The 13,262-nt window shown below is 41.7% G+C and overlaps 1 protein-coding gene across 1 annotated transcript; it reads left to right on the forward strand.

The window, feature by feature from the left end:
• Positions 1 to 12,027: 12,027 nt before the first annotated feature.
• Positions 12,028 to 12,872, forward strand: LOC101697761 (ubiquitin carboxyl-terminal hydrolase isozyme L3). The gene has a single exon (XM_013076040.3). The coding sequence runs from the start codon at positions 12,078 to 12,080 to the stop codon at positions 12,768 to 12,770; it is 693 nt and encodes a 230-aa protein (XP_012931494.1). The 5' UTR covers positions 12,028 to 12,077; the 3' UTR covers positions 12,771 to 12,872.
• Positions 12,873 to 13,262: the final 390 nt, after the last annotated feature.

A 13,262-nucleotide genomic window follows, 5' to 3' on the forward strand; every position in this document is an offset into this window, starting at 1 on the left:
TGAATTAAGATGGAATTTCAGCACAAGGAGAGGTGTGTAGATGCGGTGGCCACTTCCATCTCAGCATGAATTCCCAGGGCAGAGCGGGGCAGGATGGGAAAGTGTTGCTGGACCCTTGGAAGTGAGGTACAGGGTACAAGAGCAGCCACTTTTTCCTTTGATGCAAGATGTCCAAAGATATATTTATATAACAATTTTATTTAGGGCCTTCCCTTGACCCAAGCTCCTTGTGTGTTTACACTAGACCACAGGTCTTTGAACCTGACCTCAAATCTCAGATCAAGGCTAATGAGGCATTTGAAGTGCTGCACTCTAATTTAACAAGCCAGCCCAGATGGGAAAAACGACATCTACTGCAGGCTTAGTGGTCCAACTTGCTGGCCAAGTGCACGTCCCCCTGTGCTTTGCTCACAAGGCAGGCACAAGTATGTTCCAGGCAACACAATCGAGGTCAGATTCAGAATCACAAACTGCAGGGAACACTGTGGGTCCTCTCTTCCCCGAAAACACGACATCTCCATGTCTTGTCTCTCTTATTCTCTCAGCTTTGGGGGTTCTGGCTACCAGTAATCAGGGACCCAGATGATATGGTTGTCAGGCAATGTTGATACTGCCTTGTCCAACTCTTTTACACCTGCCTTCATTGTGCAAGTATAATGGTAATTAACTGGAGCTGAATTTCAGCTCCCATTGGGTGCAAGGAGGGTCTTTAGCTGCTTGCCTGGAACGGTGCTATAAGGTTGGCATGCCCTTGTCAAGACTAACACCTACCCAACTTGGCGTTTTGTTTGCTTGTTTGTTTGACTTTTGGCACTAGAGATTGAACCCAAGGCTTTTGTATTGATTTCTATCTTTGAGACAGGATCTTACTAAGTTGCTATGTTGCCTGGGCTGGGCTCAAATATATGACCCTCCTGCCTCAGCCTCCCCACAGTGCTGAGATTACAGGCACTGGTGGCCATTCCCCAGAGCACTGAGTGTCATCAGTGCTTTACTTCAGGGAAGGGGACCTATTTGGTGTTTGGATTCTTTGGCCTGGATGGTAAATGGTGAAGAGAGCACGGGCTGTGGTCCTCTTTCTACCTCAGGGAAGCAGATGGCCTGGCAGATACTGGAACCTGCTCAGCAGTTCTGAGCAAGACTCAGGGCGGCTCTGTCAGTGAGGATCTTGGGTTCTGAAGCTGTACTGTGTGAGTGAGGTGAAAGCCATGTCTTCCTTCAGTAACAATGCAGCTACTGTGGCCTCTCTGGGCACGCCCCTGTCACAGTGGGCACGTAGGCGGAACTTGGCAGGAGGTGCCGCCCTCTTGGCTGGTGTCCACCTTGCAGCCCTGAATGCCCCCTCCAGCGTGAGCCATTGGTGAAGCTTTGCTATTCTTTTTAGATTGCCTCATCCTAAGTCTATATTTAGTCTCCTCAGTGTTGGAACATGCTCAGTAGTTAAATATGAACTCTAAAACGTCATCAGCCAGCAGCCTACTATTCCATTTAATATATGTGGGGAAATGCAGTGCGCACTCTCCCAGATGAATCACCTCAGTTTTCTCAGCATCTCACCATCACTCTTAATTCTTCAAAGTACTCATAGAAAACAGCTGAGCCAAGTCGGGCCCTTCTGAGGCTGACCCTGGCCAATTCGAGGATGCTCCGTTCTGCAGGCTTACCTTCTCCCCAGGTAGCCTGGATGGTTTTCTGTTTATTTTGCAATTAGTACAAGAAGGAGATTCATAGGAATATTTTTGCCTGGGGACCCAGATTTTACTTTTCAGAGCATCTTCCCTTCCTCAGAACACCAGGTTCCATGAGGAGGATTTGAAAACAAAATCTTTCACTGCTCTTTCCAACAATTCTCATGCTAATAATCCTTGGCAATCCCATTACCTATGATCCTTCTGGCACTCAGCTTCCTAGTCCCTCCATTTGCTCTTCTCCAACCATTTGGTCTTTTATGGTCACTCATGCCCATAGAATGCCCTTGACTTTGGCACTACCAAAAGTTGTGCTTCCTCCACAATCTCAATATTAAATGCCCCATTCTGTCACAATGGTCTCCTTCCAACTCAGTCTTCTATCGCCAGTGATTCTTCAACCTAATGGGGACACATAAACCACTGATCCTTCCACTTTCTCACCACACCTGCAGGACCTCACTGCCCTTTGTACCCACTTAGATGCTGACACCTGTCCCTCTCTAACATCCCACCCACCATACACAATCAAATCCCTTTGACCCCTCTCTTCCTTCATTGTACCGATCTAACAAAACCCTGCCATGGCTGAATCTTGCTCACCTATTGTGCCTGCACCTGCCCTTGGGTGCAGCTGACAGTCTCATTTACTTTAAGGTCAATTTCACTACCTGTGGGTGGGTGCTTGGTGTTTGTCTGGCACTCCTGTTGTGTCTCCCTACACCACTTATTCTGCTACTTTCCAAGACAAAGATTGCACATTTTCTCATCCCTCCCCAAACCCTCAACACTTCCTCCCCCATCCTCACTCTTGAGTGATGGCTTCACTGAGATAACGGAACCTTGGGCTGACAAGTGCCCCATGTTTCCACCACTACTTCCATCTGTGCCCACCTACACTGCCTTTTCTCCTAAAACAAAGGATGTATTTCCTAAGCACTCAATGCTCAAAATCCTGCTTACTACCATCCTATTTTTCTACTTCCCCCTTTCTCTTGAATGCCCTTCAACCAGTTTTGGTTTCCACCATCCCCTAAAACTACTCTTACCCTGCTCACTGAGGCAGAAACTGGCTGGATGTCTCAAACCTCTTTTTCCTAGGCACACAACTAAGCAACTTTTCCCAATTACTTTGCATCTAAATGAGGCCCTGTGGCTAGTTCCTGCCATACAAAGTTGAGTGGGGTTGATTGCCCACTCAGGCTGAAGCACTGGAGCATGGGTGCTTCCACATGAGCCATTCCTCCTCATTCCAAGGTGACTCTGGAGGCCACACACTGAAGATGGAAAGAGCTTGGGTACCCATATCACCTCATAGAGGGCCATCTACCCAATGCTTCTGTGGATGGCGATCTGAGTGAGAAATAAGCTGTTTATTGTGTTATGACTAGGAGTGATTTGTTAGAGAAATAAGCTTGCTATAATAAATTTACTAGTGATCTCTACATTTCTAAATCCAACAGTAAGTTCTCAGTTAGTTTCACATGTGACCAAATAGCATCATTTGGCAAAGTTGTTCAGTGGTTCCTTTTTCAGAAACATTCTTGACACATTCTCTAGGCCAGTGGTAGTGAACCTATGGCAAGTGTGCCACAGTGGGCACTCAGGGCCCTGTCAGCACGCATGCTATGTCGCCCAAGCATTGCCCCAGCAGCCGAGCATTGGATAACAGTGCACGTAGAGGCAGTGTTGGCACTTTGCCATAAATGAGTAGGTTTTGGGTTGCAGTTAGGATACTTGGTCTCTAAAAGGTTCACCATCACTGCTCTAGGCCTTTAAACTTTTTTTTTTCAGTTTATTTACTTTTTATTTTATTGCTCACACTTAGGATAAACATCCATTGCCAAATCAAAGGTCATGAAGATTTACACCTATATTTTCTTCTAAGAGAGTTACAATCTTCACTCTTCCATTTAGGTCTTTGATCCATTTTGAGCATTCTGTTTTGTTTTGTTTTTTGTTTTGGTGGAGGACAGGCAGAGCTGGGATTGAACTTAGGCACTTGTACATGCTTGCCATGCACTCTACCACTCAATTATACCCTCAGGTCCCTTAAGTTAATTTTTATATATAGTGTGAGATTAGCATCCAACTTCATTCTTTTTCATGTGGCTATTCAGTTGTCCAGAACCATTTGTTTAAAAGATTATTCTTTCTCCTTGGAATGATTTTGCCAATCTTGCCAAAAATCAGTTGGCAATAAACACAAGGTTTTACTTATGAACGCTCAATCATATTTCATCAATCTCTACCTCTTTCCTTATATGAATACCACACTGTCTTGCTTAATGCTGTTTTGTAGTAAGTATTGAAATAGGAAAGTTTGATCCTTTTACTTTGTTCTCTTTTTCAAGATTGATTTGACTATTTTAAATCCCTTGTAATTCTGTATGAATCTTAGAATCAGCCTGTCAATTTCTAGAAAGAAGTACACTGGGATTCTGCTAGGGATCTAATTGAATCTGTAGATAAATTTGAGAAGTATTGCTCCAAACAATATTGTCTTCCAATTCATGCACATGGGTTTTTTTCATCTATGTAAATTTTCTTTTGATTTTTTTTAACAATGATTTATAGTTTTTCAGACTGTAAATATTGTGCATCTTTTCTTTTCTTTTTTTTTTTTTGGTACCAGAGATCAAACTTGGATCCTTGCACTTGCAAGGCAGGCAATGGCACCACTGAGCTAAATCTCCGGCCCTTGTGCATCTTTTCTTAAGTTTATCCTAAAGTGCTTTATTACTTTTTGATGCTATTGTAACTAAAATTGGTTTTTATTTCATTTTGGATTGTTCATTGCATGTATATTGAAATGCAGTTAATTTTCCTATTTATTTTATATCTTGCAACCATGGTAAATGGTTATTCTAATAATTTTTTGGTGAATTCCTTAAAATTCTTTATACACAAGATCATGTGCCCTGTGAACAGAAACAGTTTTACTTCCTTTCCAATCTGGGTGACTTTTATATTAGACAGATTTCCCATTACTGGAACATAATACCTGACATCCACAACTTAAAGGGAGAGAGGTTTGATCTGGCTCACAATTCGGGGGATTCGGTCCATGGTTTGCTAGCTCTAAGGCAGAAACATCATGGTGAAGGGCATGGTGGAGGAAAGTTGTATACCTCATGGCAGTCAGGAAGCTAAGAGTGAAATAAGAAGCCAGGGAGGGGGATGTACATATCCAGTGACACAGCCAGTGATGCACCTCTTCCAGCCTACCTCCTAACAGCACATTCAATTATGAATTCATCAATGGAAGAATCCACTGATGAACATAGTGCCCCCCAATCGTTACCTTCCAAAGGCCCCACCTCAGAATCCATGAGACTTTGGCAGACATTATAGCTTTAAAGTTAACACTTTCAATTTTTCATTCTTGCATAATTGCCTGGCTTGAATCTCTAGTACAATGTTGAATAGAAGTGATGGAATGGGTTATTCTTGTCCTGTTCCTGATCTCAAGGGGAAACATGCAGTCTTTTACTAGTAAGTATGGTGTTAAGTGCAGGTTGCTTTGAGGTGTTCTTTAAAAGATTAAATTCCTTTGTATTCTTAGTTTTTTAGTGTTTTCGCCATGAAAATGTATTAAGACTTTAGTCAAATGTTTTTCTATGTTTACCAAAATAATCATGCAGTTTTTGGTTTTTTTACTATCGATATGACATATCACACCAATTGATTTTGGGATGTTAAACCAACCATACCTTCCTGCAATGACTCTTATTTGCTCATGGTATAAAATTCTTCCTATATACTACTAGTTTATGTTTGGTGGTATTTTGTTGAGCAATTTTTTGTGCCCAAATTCATAAAAGATTGGTAATTTTCTTTCTTGTAGTATTTTTGACTGGCTTGGATATCAGGATAATACTGATTTTATAAAACAAATTAGGAATATTCTCTCCTCTTCTATTTTTTGGGAAGAGTTTGAAGAATTGACGTTAATTTGTGTGTGCACTTGTATGCATGTGTGCATTTGTGTGTGTGTTGCTAGGGATCAAACGCAGGCCCTAATGCATGTTAGGTAAACCTTCTACCATTAAGATATACACCTAACCTCTGACATTAATGTTTAGAAATATTTGGTAGAATTTAAGAGTAGTTATCTGGGCCTGGAGTTTTGTTCATAGTCTTGATTACTAATTCAGTTTCTTGTTATAAGCCTATTAAAATTATCTATTTTTTCTTGTGTCTGTTTTTTGTTTGTTTGTCTGTCTTTTTTTTTCTTTTTGGTGCCAGGGATTGAACTCAGGACCTTGAGCTTGTGAGGCAGGCGTGGTGCCACTGAGCTAACTCCCTAGCCCTCTTGAGTCTGTTTTGATAGTTTATCTTTCCAGGAATGTCCTTTTCATCTAAGTAATCTTATGTATTGGCATACAATGGTTCATAGCATCCCTTTATAATTATTTTTATTTATGTATGGTCATTAATATTCTGTCTTATTTCTGATGTCAGTCATCTGAGTCTTCTCTCTTTTTTCTTGACTAATCTAACTAAAAGTTGTCAATTTTGTTCATCTTTCAAAGAACCAAATTTTGGCTTGACTGATTTTTCTAATTTTTTTCTATTCTCCATGTCATTATTTTCTGCTCAAATTTTCAATATTTTCTTCTTTATGCTTTCTTTAGGCTGTTTGGTCTCCTTTTTCTAGATCTTAAAATGGAATATGAGGTTACAATTTTAGATCTTTCTTACAACTATATACACTTCTTTCTGGGTACCATTTTAGCAACATCCCATAAGTTATGGGGTGTTGCTTCTTAGAGGGTACATTTGTAGGGACGCGAATTCAGGCAGAGCTCTTTGACTCTCTCTTTCCATGACTGCACCCTGCTACTGGCTCCCTTAATTGTCAGATGATATATCCTGGGGGATAATTTGCTTCAAAAACTAAGCCAATAAAGTTCCGCTCCTTTGAAGGATAGCTCTCAAATTCTTTAAGAGATTTGTTCTGATCCCAGGAAAGTTACTCCCAGCTGTCTCCTTCCACTATTCTTTCAGGAAAACCAACTGGATTCTAGTTATCCTATATGTCCAATGGGTCTATAAATCTCAGACTGCCTTTCACCACAACCTCTGCTGTTTTTGAGAGTGGCTTGCACTTCATACTCCATTACAAATAATGCCAGTTCCTTGAGAAGAAGTTAGGAGCTATTTGTCTTCTGGTCTGTTTTTCCCCCCGGGGGCGGAAGTGGGGGGAAATCTCTGGGCCATATCTCTAGAGCTGAGGGGGGAGGCAGTGCCTCTCTTCTCTTTGAGTGACACCCTATTTAGGAGCTGAGCTTTTGGAGGAGGCAAGGCAGTACCCTCCAATATTCTTGAATTGTTTATCCTTCCATAAAATCACTGCCATCCAAGCTAGGGCAAGAGCAAATGGCTTAGTTTAGTCCCAGTATTCTCAGTAGTGTCACATCCAAGGTAAAACCTCCACCCCATGAATGAAGGTTGGGTAGAAGATAGAAGCCTCCACTGGTCAGCCATGCTGACCAGGGATGGGTAGCTGGGCATAGATGAGAAATGTTGATGTCCTGCCCTTCTTAGGAAGATATCCCTATAATTGAGAGGTGTCAAGAGGAGCAGTGTCCCTGGATAAACAAGTCTGGAGTGGAGTTTCCATCTCACTGAATTGAGAAAGTGGAGGTATGGAGCTTGTGTAGACTCCAATATGGCAGATTTTTGTGCTTCATACTGAATTTTTTCTTGAATAAATATTTCTTCATTTGCTATATGTCCTTAGGATCATTACCAGAGGTTTTAAATTGTTGGTTTTTTAAAAAAACTAATTTTCACCATTTTCCCTAGGGAGTGTGTCCATGGAGCTCCTCGGGTTTCTCATGCCAGGAATCCTTCTCTCGTGACCTGTCTTTGTGTTCCCAAGCCAGTGAATCTTTGGCTGTGGGCTGTCATTCATTCCACAGCAAAATTCAGAATGAATCCCTAGAGTAGATAATTATTTGTAACATCTGCCTGTAAGAGCAGCTTCTTCACCTGGGAAACTGTCTCTGTTCCCAGCACATGAGTCTGTCATCTGTGGTGCTTGCACTCTGGCAACAGTCAGAGTGGGTGGCAGAGACTCCCTTTAAATTTTTTTAAACGTACTTTAATATCCTTTGCTAATTCTCCATTGTGTAAGATGCCCCAGGCTCGGTTGATTTCTTCTCTATTGATACTCACTCCTTTGTGAATATCAAGCTGGCTCATGGCTTTAAACACTTTCTCTACAATGATGGTTCCCAAGTTTACATCTCTAGCCTGGCCCCAGAGCTTGATTATCCCCTGCCTTCCAGACACCTCCACTTGGACTCTAACAGACACTTCAAGCTTAGCATATTCAAAACCAAACTCCTCATGCCTTTAAACCTGCTTCACCTGTAATCTTCCTCTTCTCAGTAAGTGTAACTTCTTCCCATTGCTTAGCTCAGTACTGTTAGCTCCACTTCTCATTTCCCACATCCTATCATTATCAAATCCTATAGGTCTTACCTTAAAATATCCAGATCCTCATCTCATCCTTACACTGGCACAATCATGGCCCAAGCCACTGCCACTATCATCTCCTGCTTGGCTTGCTGCAGGCTCCTCCTAACTCCTGTCTGTCCACTTGCTTTCCTGCCCATGTTTTGTTCTCAACAGAATAGCCAAGATGACCTTCCTGTGCAGTCACATCATCTTCCCTCTCCCCAGTATTGTCCAAGATCACTCAGAATTAAAACCAAAGTCCTTAAGCCCCAACATGACCAGGGTTCTCCTACCTACCTGACACTATCTCTCAGCTGTCTCCTTACTCAGTCTATCTGCTTTGCTGAGACACCTGGAATACACTCACCCAGACACTCATGGCTCACCCCTTTCTTCCTTTAGACCTCTGGTCAGATTCACCCTGACAGTGGGGCCTTCCCTACTATGAGCTGTGCCCACCCAAACCAACACTCCCTATGGCTCTTTGCATTCAGCTATACCTGTGTATTTATTTATTTGTTCATTGCTTTTCTACTCCCACTAGAATATAAGGAGGGAAGGGAATTTGCCTTGTTTATTCTGTGTCCCAGAATATAGAATGGTGTTAGTTTACATAGTAGGTGCATAATAAACATTGGTGGAATGAATAAAGGAATGAAGAGCTAAATAGATCAGCTATAGCCTCATTGCCCAGTAACAAAGCAAGTTTATCAGGTAAATTTTTCATACGTGCTTTATTTCTGCTGAATCCAGAGTCCATCCAATTCCCCCAATTAATTTCATCTCAAGGATCTTGTCTTCAAAGCCTCATGGGGACTCTATTTTGGACTCTCCTGGGTGACTTGTCCACCTTCTCAAGAGGTGGTCTTGCTGATACTTGGTGACAGCGTACTTGAGTCTCCAGCAAGATTCTTCTTCCTGTGTCCCAGGGCTCCATTTTAAACCACAGAGAGGGCTGACCCCCATCTGTTCAGGTTTCTCCAGCAGCCTAAGGGGTTCTACTTTTGCAGAAGTGCAGAAAAGAAATCATGAAACTATCATGGATATGTAGCCTGGAGGACTGTTCAGTCACAGGATTCTCCAGGAGGAATCAACAAGGCATAGTAGGTTATTGGGGAGGTGCTGCTTCCTGGGGCTCCTCCTCTCTATCACCATCTCTGGGAAACAGAAAACACGCAGCCTTTTTTTTTTTTTTTTTATGAAAAGCTTGTTTATTCTTATTACACTGGACACTTTGTGTAGGAGTAGGTCATCCATTTGAAAATATTGCCCTTTTCATGGTGCCAAGGTCATTGCCAGCTGGGGTTATCAGCAATGTGTGTGCCCCAGCTCTAACAGTGGTATTTTAATAGGCATATCACTTCCCTGCCAAAGTGACTAAAGAACACAGGGTGGCTAATTTTATGTAAGGTTCTCCCTGCATGCACTCATAATATTCCATTTTTTAATTGGGACTTTAAGGAAAAAAGAGAAAGCAATGAATAAGGTTAGAATACAATGAACTGCTTTAAAAAGGAATTTTAAGTGGCACTGACTCACTTTGCAGGTTTTCATACCCACTTGATGGTAACAGTGTACCTACCTTTGCAAAGCAATGGATGAGTTTCACAAATGTTTATACTCATTCTTTCCTTTGATGCTCAAATCAATTTTTCAAGATAGAGTGATATGACTCCCAGTTTTAGATAAGGAAGCTGAGGCTCAAGGAAATTCAATGGCTTGTGTCCAACAAGGTTGAAGAATTAAACATGGCAGAACAAGCATTAGGACACAAATCTCTTATGCCCAGCTTTGATGGTGACTATCCCAGGGTGTATGGTGGGAAAAGATCTAGCTGGGTTTGGTCAGAGACCCCAGAAAAGAATGTGCATGAAGAGCAACTTTCTTAGCTATATCCCTCCAAGTCAGCTAACACAAAGCAATGAATACAGCTGCTTACCCTGAAAACCTTATGGAGATCCTACCAGCTGAGTGGATGCTGATATCCTGCTCAGGTGTGGCTGGGTCTTGAGGGAAGGCAAGTATTCCATGCAGCAACCCAGTGGCACTGTGGGGAAGTCTCCACTCTGAGCCTCAGGAGCCCAGAGTTCTAGGGCCAGCTCCACAGCACATAGGTTCATTGTATGACCTTGAAGAAACAAGGCCCACAGTCTGTAGGAGAGATTTGGTCACATCTCTTTACAGCCCCAGTATACACAACCAAATCACATTATACCCTATCAAAGCAGGCTGGTCAAGTTTGCAAATGCTGCAAAGCTAGAGAGTATAACTAATGACAAATGATAAATGAAATTTGTAGAATATCTGCGATTTGGAACACAGAATTTACTTGGGTTTAACAATAATTGCACTGTGGGCAGCAGTTGTTCTTGACCCACATCTTGCTTCTTCTAGGAAAGATTTGGGAAAACTAAATACACATGTCTTAACTGCAGAAGACTTAAGCGTTTCAACTGACTCAAGGCTCAACATGCCTGGGGCAGATGAGAAAGGTAGCATACCATGGACTCTCCCAGCAGATCTCTGGGGCGTGCAGTCAGGACCCCTGTGGGCTTGAGTGCATAGCCAAGTGAGGACTGGGCCCTGTAATCTCAATGCTCTCAATAAGCTCATCGACAAACTGGAGCCAGCTTGAGCGGCCAGGAAATCATAGTCATGCCAGGAATGATGTAATTTGTAGAGAATATTCAAGGAATGCTGTTTTCCATGTAACTGGCTGGTCAGGAGCATAAGGAAGCACATAATCTATGCACAAGCTGCAGGGCCAGATCTGGGCCAGTGAATGGAACTTTTACAGAGTTTAGCTGTAAAAATGGGGCTGTGTTATAGGGTGGGAAGCTCCTTCTCATTGGACGGGCTGGGACAGCCTGGTCTGCTGGCAGGAGCCAGCAGGGGTCCTGCACTGGGTAGGATGAAGCTAAAGAAAGTCTCTTGGCTGTCCTCTACAACTGGTAAATGGGAGAACTTGTGCATCTACACTAAGCAAATCCAGTGAGCTGGGGGACTTGTAAGCATGGATTTATTTAATATGCTTTTTTTTCTTTTTCTCTTTTTTTCTTCTTTCTTTTTGAAGGGATCTGGAGAATTAAAGGTTGATTTTTTTTCTTTTCCTTTTTTGTGCCTTTTTTTTTAACTAATCTTGAAGAAAAAAAAGAAATTTAAACAGAACTATTAGGTGCCTAAGTAGTGAGCTCTTGTGTCAGTAGAAGCTATGGGGAAAATGCAGCTTAAGCCTGAGAACACTGGAGAAATGAGGCCCCAAGTTTTGGGGACAAAACCAGATTGGCTTCCTCCAGAGGGTACTTACTTCCTGTAGGGCGTACATGCAATCTGGGAGAAAAAAGATCTGTGGCTACACACCCATACTGTTGTTCTTCATAAGCCATGGTTGGGTTTCAGCTAGACTCCTTCCCCACCCCTAGCCCATCCTCCACAGCTCTAAGAATTGCTACTGCGCATTGACCAAATCTGCAGAGTGGTTTCCCAGACCCTGCCCCTGTGACTAATCTCACAGGGTTCCCAAAGGCTCCTTTTGAGAGCCTTAAAATTATAGACATGCATATAGAGTTCATATTTATTATTGTTTTGCATCAAGGATGCAATATTTATTATTTATTTATTAAATAATAAAAATATTATATAAATATTAAATTAATATAACATAAATTAAGTTAATATAAAATATCAAATTAATATATATGATATTAAATAATTAAAATAATATATTTATTATTGTTTTGCATCAAGCTTATTCTTGCTGCCTCAGAATGTTTGTGTTTCTCCAAAATTTGTACATTAATCCCTGACGTGATGGTATTAGGAGGTAGTGATTAGGTCATGAGGGTGGAGTACTGATGAATGGTATTAGTGCCCTTATAAAAGAGACCCTACAGAGGTGGCGAGGGTCTGGACGCAGTGGCCATGGAGGGGCAGCGCTGGTTGCAGCTGGAGGCCAACCCTGAGGTTACCAACCAGTTTCTCAAACAATTAGGTCTACATCCTAACTGGCAATTTGTTGATGTATATGGAATGGATCCTGAACTCCTTAGCATGGTACCAAGACCAGTCTGTGCAGTGTTACTTCTCTTCTCTATTACAGAAAAGTATGAAGTATTCAGAACAGAAGAGGAAGAAAAAATAAAATCTCTGGGACAGGATGTTACATCATCAGTGTATTTCATGAAGCAAACCATCAGCAATGCCTGTGGCACGACTGGACTGATTCATGCTATTGCGAACAATGAAGACAAGATGCACTTTGAATCCAGATCAACCTTGAAAAAATTCCTGGAGGAGTCTGTGTCAATGAGCTCTGAAGAACGAGCCAGATACCTGGAGAACTATGACGCTGTTCGAGTTACTCATGAGACCAGTGCCCACGAAGGTCAGACTGAGGTACCAAATATAGATGAAAAAGTAGACCTTCATTTTATTGCATTAGTTCATGTAGATGGGCATCTCTATGAATTAGATGGGTGGAAACCATTTCCAATTAACCATGGGGAAACTAGTGATGAGACTTTACTAGAGGATGCCATAGAAGTTTGCAAGAAGTTTATGGAACGTGACCCTGATGAATTAAGATTTAATGCAATTGCTCTTTCTGCAGCATAGATTGTCAATGGAAACACTAAATATTGTATTGTTTGCAGCAGAAGTTAAATTTCCGCTGCCATACACTAACTCTTTTGATATTTTCATTAACTTGACTGATTAAACTTTATGTGAATTAAACTTTGAAAAAAAAAAAAAGAGACCCTACAGAGTTCTCTTGGACTTTTCACCATATGAAGACACAGCAAGCATAGGATCCTCCATCTACACACCAGGAATCAAGCCCTCATCAGACACCAAATCTGTTGGCTCCTTGATCTTGGACCGCCCAGCCTCCACAGCTAAAGGAAATAAGTGTCTGTTGTTTAAACCCTTCAGGCTGTGGTATTCTGTTATAGCTGTCTAAATGGACTAACATACTTGTAATTATTTTTGCAAGTCCTAAAACTCACTCTGAAATTAAAATTCTTGTACTTTTTAAGAATATGGTACATTGAGAAGGAATTGCATTTGGTTGTAAGTTAGGGATCTGAAAAACAGGATCATAAACAA

Source organism: Heterocephalus glaber, unplaced genomic scaffold (assembly GCF_053883595.1).
Source record: "Heterocephalus glaber isolate CG9 unplaced genomic scaffold, H.glaber_assembly_v1.0 deba00000942, whole genome shotgun sequence".
NCBI classification, from domain to species: Eukaryota; Metazoa; Chordata; class Mammalia; order Rodentia; family Bathyergidae; genus Heterocephalus; species Heterocephalus glaber.